This window comes from Panthera uncia, chromosome B4 (genome assembly GCF_023721935.1).
Source record: "Panthera uncia isolate 11264 chromosome B4, Puncia_PCG_1.0, whole genome shotgun sequence".
NCBI lineage: Eukaryota > Metazoa > Chordata > Mammalia > Carnivora > Felidae > Panthera > Panthera uncia.
In genome coordinates this window covers 36,551,830-36,569,877 of record NC_064809.1, presented here as the reverse complement: position 1 = coordinate 36,569,877, position 18,048 = coordinate 36,551,830, and the positions used below count along the sequence as shown (strand labels likewise).

General features: G+C 38.4%; 1 protein-coding gene across 1 annotated transcript in view; it reads right to left on the bottom strand.

Annotated features, from left to right (window-relative positions):
• The window catches only part of KDM5A (lysine demethylase 5A), a 93,650-nt gene that overhangs the window by 29,924 nt on the left and 45,678 nt on the right, over positions 1-18,048 (bottom strand). Inside the window, exons 14-19 of the mRNA XM_049624866.1 lie at positions 14,553-14,747; positions 8,154-8,335; positions 7,667-7,791; positions 6,616-6,766; positions 5,165-5,279; positions 1,970-2,325 (exon numbers count right to left, since the gene is read on the bottom strand). Coding sequence (XP_049480823.1) covers positions 1,970-2,325; positions 5,165-5,279; positions 6,616-6,766; positions 7,667-7,791; positions 8,154-8,335; positions 14,553-14,747 — 1,124 coding nt within the window. The remainder of the gene's footprint in view (positions 1-1,969; positions 2,326-5,164; positions 5,280-6,615; positions 6,767-7,666; positions 7,792-8,153; positions 8,336-14,552; positions 14,748-18,048) is intronic.

Genomic DNA, 18,048 nt, shown 5'->3' with positions numbered 1-18,048 from the left:
TGAGGAAGAATGAAATCATGCCATTTACAACAATGTAGATGGAACTGGAGGATATTATGCTAAATGAAATAAGTCATTCAGAGAAAGATTTCATATGTTTTCACTCACATGTGGAACTTGGGAAACTTAAGACCAGGGGGGAAGGGAAGGGGAAAAAATAGTTTCAAACAGAGAGGGAGGGAGGCAAACCACAAGAGACTCTTAAATACAGAAAACAAACTGAGGATTGATGGCAGAGATTGGGGGAGAAGGGAAATGGGTGATGGGCATTGAGAAAGGCACTTGTTGGGATGAGCCCTGGGTGTTGTATCTAAGCAATGAATCATAGGGAATCTACCCCCGAAGCCAAGAGCACACTGCAAACACTGTATATTAGCTAACTTGACAATAAATATTTAAAAACAAACAACTACAACAAAACCCCAAAAAAGATAATCTTGACAGGAGTAAGAAAACAAAAGATTCTTCTTCCCACTATCCCCATCAAATTCCATCACCCTCTATTTTCTAATTTTATTTTCTTCATGACACTAATTATCTGAAATTTACTCATCCATTTATACACTCACTTATTCACCTGTCTCTTGGGTCTCCCCACTAGAATGTTGGCTCTATTTTAGAGCAGGGACTCTGTGTGCTTTTCCCTACTGTCTCTATAGCACTGAGAAACAGTGCCTGGCATGTAGCGGCTACTCCACGAATACTTACTGAATTGCAAAGATTAAACTAGGTCAGTGACAGTGAAGACAGATATGAAAGACATTTTGGAGGCAAACTCACTAAAACTTGGTGACTGATTAAATGTAGAAAAATGAGAGAAAAAGTTTTCACATATTACTACCGCCAAATTTTCATTCTGTAGACTACAGTAAGTTGCATCAGGTATACCAAATTATAGTTTTGCATTCCACAGTTATTTAGTTTTTCCCATTTCATATGCTCCTGGAATTGTCATGAATCTGAAGACACTGAATAGTTTCAAAGGAAAAAAAGCTATGGATACATTTTAGTATGTATTCTCCATGGCATCTGGAGAACAAAATATCCAGCAAAAATACATGCAGCCTTTTCTTGGCAAAACAAAACTGTGTTCATTATTCATTAAATCATCTAAGGCTTTTCCTATCATCTGCATTCAAAATAAGTAGCTGGCAAAGTAGTTAAGTACATGAAGACTTTGGAATGAAGTGGAAAAGGCTTCAAATTTGAGCTGTGTTAAGAACTATGTGATCTAAGTATCCCAGGTTCCTCATCCTCACACGAGAAATTGTGTATCAATTTTAGCTGAAGAAATACTTTAATAAAGGACATTAGTTCTTACATAATTATGAAATTAGTTGATACACAAATATGATGAATGCTTTACTGAAATCTCACAAATCCAATGGGGTGCCAATGCTAATGCAACTTAACGTTTTCTTCCCCTTCTTTCTCTTTCCCACTACTTTCCTGCATAAATCCTCTACTCCAGGGAAGCCCATTTAACTTTTGTCACCAAAACACAATTTAGCTTATGACATTTCTCCTACCTCCCTTCCGCTTCAATCGCACTCATGCTTCAAGTCTCTACCTAAGTTCTTTCTTTTCTCTCCAGCTTCTCTTCTGAGCACCCAAGCTAACACTGACCTCTCCTCTAAACTCCTGTTGCATTTTTCTGTACCTCTCAGTTAACAGTAACATATGGTGGTGAGCTTTACATTTCTTAGCTCTGAAATACAGCATAGGTAATGGAAAGTTCTAAACAAAATACTACTTTGTGTCACCTAAAGTACCTAGCAAAGTACTCTGCACTAGAGTGCACACAATATTTGAAAACTGTTTATGTGCAGACCTATTCGATAATTTAGTGATTGATCAGGGAAGGCACAAAACATCTAAATATTTAATGAAATAGAACCTTATGTTCCTCCTTCGGTTCTACTCTGACTTCGTTATTAAAGAGGCAACAGTCATCAATATATGTGTTCACCTTGCCTGCAGGCAGACCTTAGCCTTTTCTTCCCACCGCTCAGAGACTGTAAGGAGCTCCTGTAGTTCAGCCATTGCCTTCTCCACAGCATGGTGGGGTGCCAACCCCACCCCAGAGTCTATCAGTTTCTTCATGACATCCAAAGTGACCTGCTGTGGATCTGACAGGGTCAGTCTTACTTCATCCAACCATCGAGCCTGCTGTAGCTCTTGCTTTAGTCGTGCTAATTCAGGTAGCTCCACATAGAGACTAGAACCCATGTCTATCAACATTTGGAGTTTGGAAGAATCTGGGGTTTCATCCATCATGGCCTCTTGAGCACGTTCATGAAACTCTTCCACATCATCCAGGAGATTCTGAAAAAGTAAAAAAACAAAAAACAAAAAACAAAACAACCAAATTTAAAAGATACAAAATGAGGAGCGCCTGGGTGGCTCAGTCAGTTGAGTGTCCGACTTCGGCTCAGGTCATGATTTCACGGTCTGTGGGTTCAAGCCCCGTGTCAGGCTCTGCACTGACAGCTCAGAGCTTGGAGCCTGCTTCCGATCCTGTGTCTCCCTCTCTGCCCCTCCCCCACTTTCACTTTGTCTCACTCTGTCACTCAAAAAATAAATAAATGGAAATAAATGGAAAAAAAATTTTTTTTTAAAGAAATAAAAAATAAAAGATACAAAATGAGTATGGAATATAGCTCAGGCAAACTAACTCTAGATTATCTAATAATTTCACCATTATAGCACCAAATAGATACGATAGTAAAAAACGTAAATATCATAAATATGCTTCTCTGTAATTACTTACCTTCTTCCTTTTAAAATACGACTCATTCAGGGGCGCCTGGGTGGCTCAGTCGGTTGAGCGGCCGACTTCAGCTCAGGTCATGATCTCACGGCCCCGTGAGTTTGAGCCCCGCGTCAGGCTCTGTGCTGACAGCTCAGAGCCTGGAGCCTGTTTCAGATTCTGTGTCTCCCTCTCTCTGACCCTCCCCCGTTCATGCTCTGTCTCTCTCTGTCTCAAAAATAAATAAACGTTAAAAAAAAAAAAAATTCTATAAAAAAAATAAAAAAAAATACAACTCATTCAAAAAAGCTTTTAAATTTTTTTTAAATGTGTATTCTTGAGAGAGAGAGAGAGCGAGCGAGCGCATGAGCGGGGGAGGGGCAGAGCGAGAGGGAGACACAGACTCTGAAGCTGGCAGCACAGAACCTGATGTGGGGCTCAAACTCACGAGTCGCAAGATCATGACCTGAGCTGAAGTCGGACACTTAACCCTGAGCCATGGAGGCGCTCCAATTCAAAAAATATTTAAAGACTGCAGACTTAGATATAGCCACTGTTTTAAGTGCACAATATTAAAACATACAGTCCTTTGTCTTCAAGGAACGCATTTTAATCTAAATAGCCAGACACTGAATACGTGAATGAAATGTTTCAGTTCGTTTTAAATGCTAGGAGAACAAAATAGAACACAATAGAGAATGACCAGAGGAGGAGGGCATACTACATTGCAATGGTGGTCACAGAAAACAGATGAACTGAAACTAAAATAAGGAGACGGAAGTGGGAACTATAAGAAGATCTGGAAGAAGAGCAGTTCAGGCAGGGCAAGTAATAACTGCAAAAGCTCTTAAAGAGAAATGAGCTTGCTGTCTTGCTCATCTGGATGAGTGGATGATGAGAAGCAAAGTGGAGAATGTAGTTTAAAAATAAGCAGAGGTCAGATTACACAGTGCCCTGTAGATTATGAATTTAGATTTCATTCTAATGGCTTTGAGGAAGCACTGGAGAATTTAACCACAAATAAATGATATGATTTGATTTATATTTTACACAATCATTCTGGCTACCAAATAAAAAATCAACTATCAAGGACAAGAGAAGAAGAAAGGAGGTGAGTTAAGAGGCTATTACAGTAACCTAAGGCCTAGAATCTAGTGGTTCAGAGCAGTTTAAGCAATGGTCATGATGATAAATGGTTCACTCTGGGATACATTTTGAAGATAAAACAGCACTTGTTTAGAGACTGGTTGTAGGGTAATAAGGGAAATAAAGGAATCAAGGATTTTGACTCATTAAAAGGCTTTTAAGATTACTTCAGTCTGCCAAAGGGATATGGAGAGTATGCCACTGGACGTACAAGCCTGTAGGAAAGAACAAAGGCACTAAGAACTGGTGATCTGGGAATCAGATCAGATTTGTTTAATGTCACTAAACAAGTAAGATGTCAAGACCTAGACTAAAGAAAGGGCTGAGGCTCCGAACATACTCCACAATTAGAAGTCAAGCCAAGGAGAAAACAAACAGCAAAGAAGACTAAAGAGAAGGAGTTGTGAATAACCTAGAAAACCAAAGAGTGTGATGTCACAGATGTTTAGAGAAGAAAGTCTCTCAGATAGCAAAGTGTGGTTAACTATCAAAATGCTCCCACAACAAGGAATAAAGCAAAAACACAATTGATACTAGATTTCACAAGCTGATAACCTTGATAAAAACCATTTCAGATATCCTGCCCATGGCCAAATCACAAACCACCACCATGAACTATCAAAGGAATACTAACTACACAAATTAATGTATTTGATATATACTTTTGAGATTTTACAAATTCAAGAAACCATCAGGACTCTAGTAATTTCAGAGCTCATATTTTTAAAAGCTCATGAACTAATAACTTACTGAAACATTTAGATTCTTTTAATGATTTTCTTGCATTTCAATTTTATCTATGCCAGATAGGGATTCTGATCTAAAATTAAAACAGAAAAAAATTCTAAACTAATTACTCTTGGTTCCAGAATCTTAAAGGGAGTATTAAAGACTAAGAACTAAACCAAGGAATTCTTTTTTTTTTTTAAGTTTATTTATTTTGAGAGAGAGAGAGAGAGAGAGAGAGAGAAAGCAGGGGAGGGCAGAGAAAGAGGGAGAGAGAGAATCCCAAGCAGGGTCTGAACTGTCACCACAGAGCCCGATGTGGGGCTCAAACCCATCAACCGTGAGATCATGACCTGAGCAGAAATCAAGAGTTGAATGCCTAACTGACTGAGCCACCCAGGTGCCCCTAAACCAAAGGATTCTTACTGTCAGCAGTAAGAGAAACAGAACAAAAAACTAGTCTAGACACAGTATTTTATCTGCCCAAAACAGAAACCCATACTACAAAGGTTATTACCCAAGAAAAGAAACGTAATACTCCACCTTTACTTGTCGAGCTTGGCTGATGACACATGGAAGACTAAAAAGTTGTTGGACAAAGGCCTTCAATTCTTCCACTGTCAGTTTGGTCCGAGTCCTCCCACTATCTGGGCTCTGCCTGATGTGAAATAATATTGAGACATAAGTAAGAAAAATTCATAGTCATCTGATATCAAAGGGGCTTCTAGTCTCTCTAGAATTCTAACCCAAGCAACCCCAGAATATGAGTGTTTGAGAGGTTCCACTGTAATGCTGATCACCTCCAAATCAGGTATTTACCTCTTTAGTTAATGGCTCAAAGATTCAATACTCCAAGTTGTAGTTCCTCCAATCTTACAAGTGTTAAACATTTCAAACAGTTAATCAATTCCTCAGATCAAAATATTATGTTCATTAATAAAACTAAATCTTCTACCTCAAAAAGCTTAAAATGTGGAACAAGGGCACCTTTAACTTAGGAGACAATAAACCCTCTGAAACATATTCAGAACTGTATGTGTATGTGCATTTTTCTAAGAAAAGGGTCTCTAAGCTTTTGCCAGATTCTCCGAGAGGGTTAGTGACCCAATGACAGCTGAAGATTCACTGACCAACATCTTTAAGAAAGATTCTCTAATGAAATGGTAAATAAAAAATATACAAAGTAATTTTAAAACCCAATGTGAAGTGCAACAGAAGAACCTGTTCAGATACCAGGAATGTATTGGAATGAATACAAAACAATACCACAGAAAATTTAACACATATAAATGACATTAAATCAAGGGCACATACTTCTACACTCCTTAATAACAGCCTTTCCTGCATCCATCAAGGTTAGTCTTTGCTGCCACCTGCCTTCAGCATGTAGTATCATTTATTTATTTACAAATATTTATTGCACACCTATTATATGCCAGGCATTGTGCTAAGCACAAGAAATAAAGCAATGAAAAAATGAATAAAAAATCTCCAACATCCTAGTCTCACACATGTTCTAGTGGGCCTGGGAAACAGTAGAAGAGATAATGAGTTAGTATATCAGGAGGTGACTGGGCTAGGAGAAAAACAAAACAGGAAAAAAGAGTAAAAAGGTTGCAACTTTATAAAGGTTGTCAGAGCAAGTTTCTTCAAGAATGTGTCATCTGAAAAAGACCTGAAAGAAGTGAGGGACAAGCCACCTGGATAGCAGGGAAGGCCTGTGAAGGCCCTAAGGAGAACCGTGCCCAGTGTGTAGGAAAAGCAGAAAGGGGAAGAAGACTGCAGAGTGAAGCAAGAAAGAAGGGAGAGTAGTAGGGGTTTAAGATTGGGACATGACTGGAGGAGAAAGGGAAATGGCCACAAGAGATCAAAGATTAAATAGAGGGCCTTGTGAGCCAGTTAAAATTCTGGCTTCTACACTGAAAGAAAAACAAACAAGACCAAAAAACCCACAAGAAACCACTGGGGAACCCAACTCTTCTTCATAGTCTTACCTGTGCTTCTGCTTTTTGCTGAGAAGCAGCTGAGCCACAGAGGCACAGGTCTCCGCTTCTTTTACAGCATCCCTGAGCTTTCTAAAGAGATCATTCTCTGGGTATTTCCTATCCTCAGCATCTTCCAGCATTACTCGTAATTCAATCAAATCTGTAAGAATAAAACCGTATGCTATAACCACAGACATAAAAAGCCATTTAAAAATGTTAACCAACCCCTCTCAAGTTAGTCCTCAACCTATCAGAAGAATCATCGCAGCTGGGAAAATCTCACCAATGCAATTAAAAGCTTATGAGCAGATGCTCATTCCTAATCCTTATGGATGATTTCTCTCAGGTAAGGTTAATTCCTCGTTCTTTTTTTTTTAATGTTTTATTTATTTGAGAGAGACAGAGAGAGAGAGAGAGAGAGCGAGCATGCACGCAAGCAGGGGAGGGGCAGAGAGAGAGGGACAGACAGAGAATCCCAAGCAATGTCTAGACACTTAATTGACTGAGCCACCCAGCCGCCCCTGCAATTCCTTGTTCTTAATTAGCCTTCAGTGTTAGTCCACTGGTAACAATGGCTCCCCAAAATACATATGTATTGCCAGTTAGCCATCTGTCCCATTTTATATTAACTTTTGATGTAAGAGAAGATTCTCAAATAGAAAACTAAATCTTAAGTCAGTCAACCAATCCATTAGTCTCAAATCTTAAATGAAGCCTAAGATTTTTCCTTAATAGAAAAACACATAAAACAAAACAAGGCCTCTTTCTTTTTTTTTTTTTTTAATTTTTTTTTTTAATGTTTATTTATTTTTGAGACAGAGAGAGACAGAGCATGAACAGGGGAGGAGCAGAGAGAGAGGGAGACACAGAATCCAAAACAGGCTCCAGACTCTGAGCTGTCAGCACAGAGCCCAACACGGGGCTCGAACTCACGGACTGTGAGATCATGACCTGAGCCAAAGTCGGACGCTTAACCGACCAAGCCACCCAGGCGCCCCACAAGGCCTCTTTCAATGTGACAGTAATTTCAGTGTATGCATACAAAAGGAGGATACTTAACCTTTCTTGTGGTTGAAGTTGGCAGATAATGCTTCTGTAACACGGCTGACCCAAGTGTCATAAGATTGTGCCCTGACTTTCACACCGTATAGCAGAGAAGGGAGGTCTTCTAATGGATAGCGGTATCTAAAAACAAAGAGAAACAAACAAAACACAGAAATAAAAACTTGAAAATCCAACAGTAACTTGAAAATAAATTTTAAACATAATCAGTTTAATACAATGATGAGGGGAATGGGGCCTTAAAAAAATCAAAGTTGTCCATAGAGGTTTAATGTAGGGAGAGACAGGGAATATATGAAATCAACTGATAAAAAAAAATAACTTCAGTTGCCAAGTTTAGAGCCAACTTTAAAGGACTGGTCCACAGCAGGGAGGCAGAGAGACAAGGAAAAGTCACCAGTCTACACATGGGGAAGGGAAATTACAAAGAACAATGCCCTTGGTTTTCAAAGAATTAACAAGTTTTACAAGAAACTTATGGATACCTAAGACACTTCTTCTGCATGGGGCAGGGGCACAGATCAGCTGGATGGTAGAGACACACAAGCCGCTCAGGATTACAGGAGCATGTCAGAGCAGAGAGAAAACATGTGGTTCTGCACGCTGAACACTGTCGCTCATCATCAGGAACAAGTTCAAACACCTCTTCTTCCGACATCAGCACACCCTGAAATACAATTCATGTCACTACATCAAATCTTTCTATCTCTCAAGCATCAAAGACCTTCAAGTTATTAAATTTTTTTCTTACAAGGAAAAATGATGCCCCATTAATGACACAGGTTAAACCTGAAATGGGACCATACCACAAGAACTTACTTCATGAGTCTCCACCAATGTATAAGCACACTTCAGAGATACTGTGGGTTTGGTTCCAGACCATGGCAATAAAACAACTATCACAACAGAACAAGTCAAATAAATTTTCTGGTTTCTCAGCAAATATATAAGTTATATTTACACCATACTGTAGTCCATTAAGCGTGCAATAGTATTGTGTCTGAAAAAGCAATGTACACACCTTAATTAAAAAATCCTTTGCTGCTAAAAAATGCTCAACATCATCTAAGCTTTCAGGAGGTTATAATCTTTTTGCTGATGGGAGGGTCTTGCCTCGATGTTCATCAGACTGTTAACTGATCAGGGTGGTGGTTGCTTAAGATTGGAGTGGCCGTTATAATTTCTTAAAACAATGGAGTCACATCAATTGTCTCTTTCACGTGTGACTTCTCTTAGCATATGATGCTATTTGACAGCATGTTATTCACAATTAGGACTTCTTTCAAAATATGAGTCCATCCTCTCAAACACTGCCACTGCTTTATCCACTAAGTTTACATAATATTCTAAATCCTTTGTCGTCATTTCAATAATCTTCACAGCATCTTCACCAGGAGTAGATTCCATCTCCAGAAAACAATTTCTTTGCTCATCCATCAGAAGCAACTCCTCATCTGCTAAAGCCGTATCACAAGATTGCAGCAATTCAGTCACATCCTCAGGCTCCACTTCTGTGATTGTAGTTCTCTTGCTCTTTCCAACACGTCTACACTTTCTTCTCCACTGAGATCTTGAAGCCCTAAAAGTCATTCCTGCCACAGCTGGAATCAACTTCATCCAAACTTCTGTTCATGTTGATATTTGGACCTTGTTCCATGTGTCACAGATGTTCTTAATAGTATCTAGAATGGTGAATCTTTTCCAGAAGATTTTCGATTTATTCTGCTTAGATCTATCAGAAGACTATTTATGGCAGCTGTAGCCTTACAAAATTTATTTCTTAAATATTAAGACCTGAAAGTTGAATTACTCCTTGATCCACAGGCTGCAGAATGGATGTTCTGTTAGCAGGCATGAAAACAACATCAATCTTGTTGGACATCTCCATCAGAGCTTTCGGGTGGCCAGGCACATTGTCCATGAGCAGTCATATTTTGAAAGGAATCTTTTTTTTTTCTCTGCACAGCAGGTCCAACAGTGGGCTTAAAATATTCAGTAAACTGTTTGTAAACACGTGTGCTGTCATCTGGATTTTGTTGTTCCAGTTATACAACACAGAGTAGATTTAGCACAATTCTTAAAGATTTATTTATTTTTTAATGTTTATTTTATTTCTCTTGAAAGAGAGAGAGAGAGAGAGAGAGAGAGCGCGCAAGTGTGTGAGCAGGGGAGGGACAGAGAAAGGAGAGAGAGAATCCCAGGCAGGCTACACATTGTCTGCACAGGAGCCCGATGCAGGGCTCAATCTCACCAGCTGTAGGTGAAAACCAAGAGTCAGATGCTTAACTGACTGAGCCAGCCAGATGCCCCTAGCTGGACCCTGAGATTTTAGGATTGGTAAATGAGCAATGGCTTCAACTTAATGTCATCAGCTGTATTAGCCCCTAACAAGAGAGTCAGCCTGCCCTTTGAATCCAGGCATTGACTTCTCTCTAGCCATGAAAGTCCTAGATGGCATCTCCTTCTAATAGAAGGCAGTTTTGTCTACACCGAAAATCTATACTTAGTGTAGCCGCCTTCACTGATGACCTTGGCTACATCTTCTGGATAACTTGCTGCAGCTCTGTATCAGCACTTGCTGCTTCACCTTCCATTTTTGTGGTGTGTAGATGATTTCTTTCCTCAAACATCATGAACCAACCTCTGCTAGCTTCAAACTTCTGCAGCCTCCTCACAGCTCTCAGCATACATAAAACTTAGGAGTTAGGGCCTTGCTCTGGATTAGGCCCTGGCATAAGGAAATGTTGTGGCTGGTTCCATCTTCTATCCAGATCACTAAAACTTTCACCGTATCCTCAAAAAAGGCTATTTTGCTTTCTTACTGTTCATGTGTTCACTAGAGTAGCACTCTTAATTTACTTCAAGAACTTTTCCTTTGCATTCACAACCTGGCTAGCTGGCACAAGAAGCCTAGCTTTTGATCTATGTAGGATTTCCACATGCCTTCCTCACTAAGCTTAATAATTTCTAGCTTCTGATCCAAAGTGAGAGATGTGTAACTCTTCCTTCCACTTGAGCACTTAAAAGGCCACTGTAATAGGGCTATTACTTGGCTTAATTTCAGTATTGTCGTAGCTCAAAGAATAAACAGGAACAGAGAAATAGCTAGTTGGTAGAGCAGGCTCAACATGCACATTTATCGATTAAGTTCACCATTATGAGGGCACAGGTTGTGGCACCCCAAAACAATTACAGTTATAACATCAAAGATCACTCATAAAATGACCATAAAGAATATAATAATAATAATTTTAAAAAGCGTGACCAATTAAAATATGGGCAGAAGGGGTGACTGGGTGGATCAGCATCTGACTCTTGATCTGCGCTCAGGTCATAATCCCATAGTTGTGGGATCAAGCCCTGTGTCAAGCTCCACGCTGAGCATGGAAGCCTGTTTAAGATTTTCTCTCTCCCTCTGTCCCTCTCCCCCACTTGCACTCTCTCTAAAATACAAAAATAAAAAATAAAAAAACAAAAATCAACAAAAATGGGCAAAAGACATTAATAAACATCTCTCCAAAGACATACATGATCGCTAACAGACACATGAAAAGATGCTCAACATCACTCTTCATCATAGAAATGCAAATCAAAACTACAATATAGTCTCATGACTGTCAGAATGGCTAAAATCAAAACTATAAGAAACAACAAGTGTTGGCATGGATGTAGAGAAAGAGAAACCCTCATGCATTATTGGTAAGAATGCAAACTGGTGCAGCCACTGTGGAAAACAGTATGGAGGTTCCTCAAAAAATTAAAGTTAGAATTACCATATGATTCAGCAATTGCACTACTGGGTATTTACCCAAAGAATATGAAAACACTAATTTGAAAAGATATATGCACCACTAAGTTTATTACAGCATTCTTTACAATAGCCAAATTATGGATAAAAAAACGTGGTATATATACACAATGGAATATTATTCAGCCATTAAAAAGAACAAAAACCTGCCATTTGCAACATGAATGGATCTAGAGAATATGCTAGTGAAATAAATCAGTCAGAAAAAGACAAACACCATCTGATTTCATTCATATGTGGAACTGAAGAAACAAAACAAAGAAAAAAAGACAAAACACAAAAAACAAAAAACCTCAGACTCTATTAAGGGAATTTCATTCTTTTTTTAAGTAAGCTCTACACCCAATGTGGAGATCAAACTCATGACCCTGGGTTCAAGTCATCCACTGTGCCAGCTAGATGCCCCAGACTCTATTAAATATAGAGAATAAACTGTTGGTTACAGAGGGGGGGGGGGGGGGGGGGGGAGGGATCAGTGAAATAGGTGAAGGGGATGAAGAGCACGTTTATGATGAGCCCTCACTAATGTATAGAATTTTTGAATCACTATATTGTACACCTAAAACTAATATAACATTGTATATTAATTATACCATAATTAAAAATGAAATAAAATAAAATGAAAAAAATTGAAATATTGTGAGAATTACCAAATGTGACAGAGAGACATGAAGTGAGCAAATGCTGTTGGAAAAATGAGGCCAATAAATTTGATCAATGCAAGGTTGCCACAAACCTTCAATTTGTAAAAAACACAGTACCTATGAAACTTCAAAAGATGGACACCAGGCAATGGGAAAGAAATCATTCTTTGTGGAAGGTGAGTTGACTGTATTTATGTGAGTCTGTTTCTGGGTTCTCTGTTGTGTTCCACTGGTTGATTTGTCTGTTCTTTTGTAAATACCACATAGTCTTTATTACTACTCTAGCTTTATAGTAAGTATTTAATATTTTTATTTATTTTTTATGAGTATAGTTGACACACAGTGTACTTTAGTTTCAGGTGTACAATTTATAGTAAGTCTTGAAATCAGGTAGCGTTAGTCTTCTGAGTTTGTTCTTCTGCAATACTGACTTGGCTGTTATGAGTCTTTTATCTCTCCAAATAAATTTTAGAACCAATTTGTCAATATCCATAAAATAACTTGCTGGGATTTTGATAAGGATTTCACTGGATTTATAGGTAAACTGGGAAGAACTGACATCTTGACAACACTGAGTCTTCCGATCCATGAACATGGAATATCTCTCCATTTACTAAACTCTTCTTTGATTTGGTTCATCAGAGTTTTATAGTTTTCCTCCCTGTACATGTTCGGGGTACCTGGGTGGCTCAGTTGGTTAAGTGTCTGGCTCTTGGTTTCAGCTCAGGTCATGATCTCCCTGTTTCATGAATTCAAGCCCAGCTTCAAGCTCTCCACTGGGAGCGCTCTTAGGATTCTCTCTCTCTCCCTCTCTCTGCCCCTCCCTACTTGTACTCACTCGCTCTCAAAATAAACTTCCAAAAAAAAAAAAGAAAGAAACTGGGGCGCCTGGGTGGCTCAGTCAGTTAAGCATCTGACTTTGGCTCAAGTCACAATTTTGCGGTTCATGAGTTCAAGCACCATGTCAGGCTCTGTGCTGACAGCTCAAAGCCTGGAGCCCACTTCAAGTTCTGTGTCTCCCTCTCTCTCTACCCCTCCCCTGCTCGCACTCTGTCTCTCTCTCAAAAATAAACATTAAAAAAAAAAAAAAAAAGAAACCTAAGTATTTCATTCTTGGAGGGTGCTAATATAAATGGTTAACTTAAAAAAAAATGTTTTTTAATGTTTATTTGAGAGACAGCATGCATGTGAGCACAGGGAAGGGCAGAGAGAGAAAGAGAGACAGAGAATCCTGTCAGCGCAAAGCCAGGTGAGGGGTTTGATCCCACAAACCATGATATCATGACCTGAGTCGAAAACAAGGGTTGGAGGCCTCACCAACTTAGACACCCAGGTGCCCCAATGGTAATTTGCTTTTAATTTCAAATTAAAACGTTAGTTGAATTTTTAAAAAATAGAGTTAGGAGCACCTGGGTGGCTCAGTCAATTAAGTGTCTGACTTTGGCTCAGGTCATGAGCTAATGGTTCGTGAGTTCAAGCCCTGCACTGGGCTCTGTGCTAACAGTGTAGAGCCTGCTTGGGATTCTCTCTCTCTTCCCCTTCCCCATTTGCGCTCTCTCTCTCTCTCAAAATAAATAAATAAACTAAAAAATTAAATTAAATTTTAAAAAAAGGTTTGGGGTGCCTGGGTGGCTCAGTCAGTTAAGCGTTTGACTCTTGATTTCAGCTCAGGTCACAATCTCATGGTTTGTGAGTTTAAGCCCCCATGCTGGGCTCTGTGCTGACAGCACAGAGCCTACTTAGGATTCTCTTTCCCTCTCTCTACCCCTCCCCTGCTCCCGCTCTCTCAAAAATAAATAAATTTTAAAAAACAAAAGATTTAATTTACTACAAGCATTCAAAATCCTAACACTTGTTGGGGTGGAGGGGGGTTGCAGTGGGAGGTGGATCTGGTCACCCTCTGCCCAGCCACCTCCATTATAAGGAAACTCCATCAAAAATTCAACTGGCTTCCAAACCAGGAAAAAAAAAATCCCAGCACTTGGTCATTCAGTACTTCCTACTCATTAAGTTGCTTAGAAAGAGGAAAGAAATAAAAACAAATCAATTTAGTCTGACAGTTGGAATCACCAGAAACATAACTTTTATTCAATTTCAAACCTCAAAGAAAAGTAAAGGATTTGAACTTTCTTATTTAAAGAAATAACACTATATGTAGAAGATTCTTATTTAAAGAAATAAATATATACCTAAGAAATTCTAGCTGATAGAATTCTATTTTTTTAATCTAGAAATGACATAAAGATTCCTAAAATTTTTCAATTTGAAGAACGCAAAATGGCAAGTATAAAAACATACCTTCTCTAAACTTATGATTTTTGTGTTTAACTTCTAAAGGAATCAAAGATGAAAATGGATTCTTTCTACACATTCCATTTTTAGTATATTCCATGAGTAGTACTGAATACAGGAAATGTGCCAAGCAAACTCACCATTTGTACAACAGACTCCCTTAATCTTGTCTCTTCTTCAGTCATGAGAGTCAATTCTTTGCACACCATGGCAGCCAGGCCCACGTCTAAGCATTCTGGATCTGCTGCCATCTTGAAAATGAGTTCTTCATGTGAAAAGACACAATGGCGCCTTAAACGTCTGTAATGATTGACACACTGACGTCCAATGGGTAACTGTAAAACGACAAGTTTCTCAAATTAACTTACTTGCTTATAACATTTTCCAGAACAAAACCACTATTTAGCCTACAGATCCTCTCTTTTACTGTAAAGAAGGCAGAATAACCAACTCCATTTGAAAATAAGAGGTAACTTAAATATTAAATCTTTATGGCCCAGCAGGAATTTCAAGGTGTTCCCACAGAAAATTTCCATAATTTGAGATGCTAAGCCTCTACCCTAAGCTATTGACTTTCTACTCATTATGTACCAGAAGTACAAGTTCCTTGATATTTAAATGAGGTAGCAAACTTTTAGACCAGTCTAACATAAACTGCCTTTAAAGAAAAAAGAAAAGACATTCAGATTATAAAGGGTTTGGTGGACATATTCAGCACAGAAGTTTCCGTAGAACAAAAAGCAGAGATGTTATTAGAAGTTTGAAAAAGAAAAGGGGAGAAAAAAAGCACTACTTTAGCAATTCACATGGACTCACTCAATTTTTTGTAAGAACCAAAGCAAAAGATGATTTACATTTTAGCATCTAGAAATTATTTTAAAAACAATCAGTCTAGGGCACCTGGGTGGCTCAGTTAGTTAAGTGTCCAACTCCTGATTTCAGCTAGGTCATGATCTCACGGTTTGTGGGATCAAGCCCCAGGTCGGGCTCTGTGCTGACAATGTGGAGCCTGCTTGGGATTCTCTCTCTCTCTCTCTCTCTCTCTCTCTCTCTCTCTCTCTCTCTGCCCCTCCCCTGCTCACACACACACACTCTCTCTCAAAATAAATAACTTAGGGATGCCTGGGTGCCTCAGTTGGTTAAATGTCCAACTTCAGCTCAGGTCATGAGTTCATGGGCTCATGAGTTCAAGCCCCACGTTAAGCTCTGTGCTGACAGCTCAGAGAGCCTGGAGGCTGCTTTGGATTCTTCATCTCTCTCTCTCTGCCCCTCCCCCGCTCACGCTCTTTCTCTCTCAAAAATAGACATTAAAAAAAATTTTTAATAAATAATGTAAAAATAAATAAATAAATAAATGCAATCAGTCTGACCCAAAGAGAATTCAAAGTGAAGTCATGAGATTATATACTTTATTCTCCCTACGAGAAATGATCACTTTTCATAAATCATCAGATTCCTTCTTTAAGATAAATACTGAAAATTTCTTTAACCATCAAGCTCTAAGCCAAATTGTGATACTAGTTATACTATACAGGCATTCCTTGGAGATATTGTGGGTTCAGTTCCTGACCACCATAATATGTGAATACCACAATAAAGTGAGTCAAGTGAATTTTTTGGTTTTCCAGTGCGTATGAAAGTTAGGTTTACACCATACAATATATATTTAGTGTGCAACAGCATTATGTCTAAAAAAACAATGTACACACTTTACTTCAAAAATACTTTCTTGGGGGGGGATGAAAAAAAATACTTTCTTGCTAAAAAATGCTAACAATCACCAGAACTTTCAACAAATCCTAATTACTAATCATAGATCCCTGTAACATATAATGAAAAAGTTTGAAATATCACCAGAATTACCAAAATGTGACATAGAGACATGAACAAATGCCATTGGAAAACTGGCACCAAGAGACTTGCTTGACACAGGGTTGCCACAAGCCCTCAATTTGTATTAAAAAAAAAAAAAATGCAGTTGTGGAGTGCAATAAAGTGTGATGAAACACGTATGCCTGTACACACAAACACACACACTCCTCCCATTCCTTTTCTCTCTTTTCTCTCTCTTTCTTTCCTTTCTCTCTCTCTTTCCCTCTCCACCCCTCCCCCCCACTTGTATCCTCCTGTACAGTGGAAAAACTTGGGTGATTTAAATAGGGTTTTAGTTTATATTTGAAAACTAAGATATAAAAGAGAAAAAATTAAAAAATGGACCTTTAAGAACCTTTTAGAAATCACCTCCAGTTTAAGACAGGCAGAAGACAACGATAAGAATCATAGTTTAAGAATATAAGACTATCTCTGAATCAAGTAATATTTCCATACTCTTCTAAAGAAACCATCTTTCCCAAGAAAACAATTATACTGAACTTATGATTAGCAATTATTTTGTCTATTAACAATCTACAAGTCTTTCATTTCTTAATTCATAAATATTTACTTTTTAAACATTTCTGATACAACTTACTAACAATGGCAAGAAGATATGCAGATCTTAATTATTACAATCTGTAAAGAAGCCATATAAAATACAACTGATTATCTATTGTGGCTTATAAAACTTAATACCATCACTTTATTCCAAATCTAAAGCTGCTAAAACATTTCATTTCTATGGGCAGAAGACACGAATAGACACTTTTCCAAAGAAGACATGCAGATGGTAGACACATTAAAAGATGATCAACATTGCTCATCATCACAGAAATACAAATCAAAACCACAATGAGATACCACCTCACACCAGTCAGAGTGGCTAAAATTAACTCAGGAAACAAGATGTTGGCAAGGATGTGGAGAAAGAGGAATCCTCTTGCATTGTTAGTGAGAATGCAAACTGGTGCAGCCGCTCTGGAAAAGTGTGGAGGTTCCTCAAAAGAGTAAAAATAGAACTACCCTATGACCCACCAATAGCACTAAAAGGAATTTATTCAAAGGATACAGGAGTGCTGATTCGAAGGAGCACATGCACCCCAATGTTTATAGCAGCGCTTTCAACAATAGTCAAATTATGGAAAGAGCCCAAATGTCCATCAAACGATGAATGGATAAAGACAATGTGGTATATATATACAATGGAGTATTACTCAGTAATCAAAAAGAATGAAATCTTGCCATTTGCACCTACGTGGATGGAACTGGAGCATATTATGCTCAGTGAAATAAGTCAGTCAGAGACAGACAGAGATCATATGCTTTCACTCATATGTGGAATTTAAGAAACTTAACAGATAACTATAGGGGAAGGGAAGGAAAAATAAGATATAAACAAGACAGAGACAAACCATAAGAGACTCTTAAATACAGAGAACAAACTAAGGGTTGATGGGGGTAGGGAAAATGGGTGATGGGCATTGAGGAGGGCACTTGCTGGGATGAGCGTTGAGTGTTGTATATAAGTGATGAATCACGGGGATCTATTCCTGAAGCCAGGACTACACTGTATGTTAGCTAACTTGACAATAAAAAAAAAAAATTTCCCATTTCTATCACACTCTTCTTCTACAGAGTTTCAAGGACTTTTACATATATCATCTCACTTATTTGAAGTTATTAAGCAAATCTTAGCATCTTTATATACCATGTGAAAAACTTAGGCCCAGTGAAATTAAAAGAGCTGCTCAAGGCCAAACC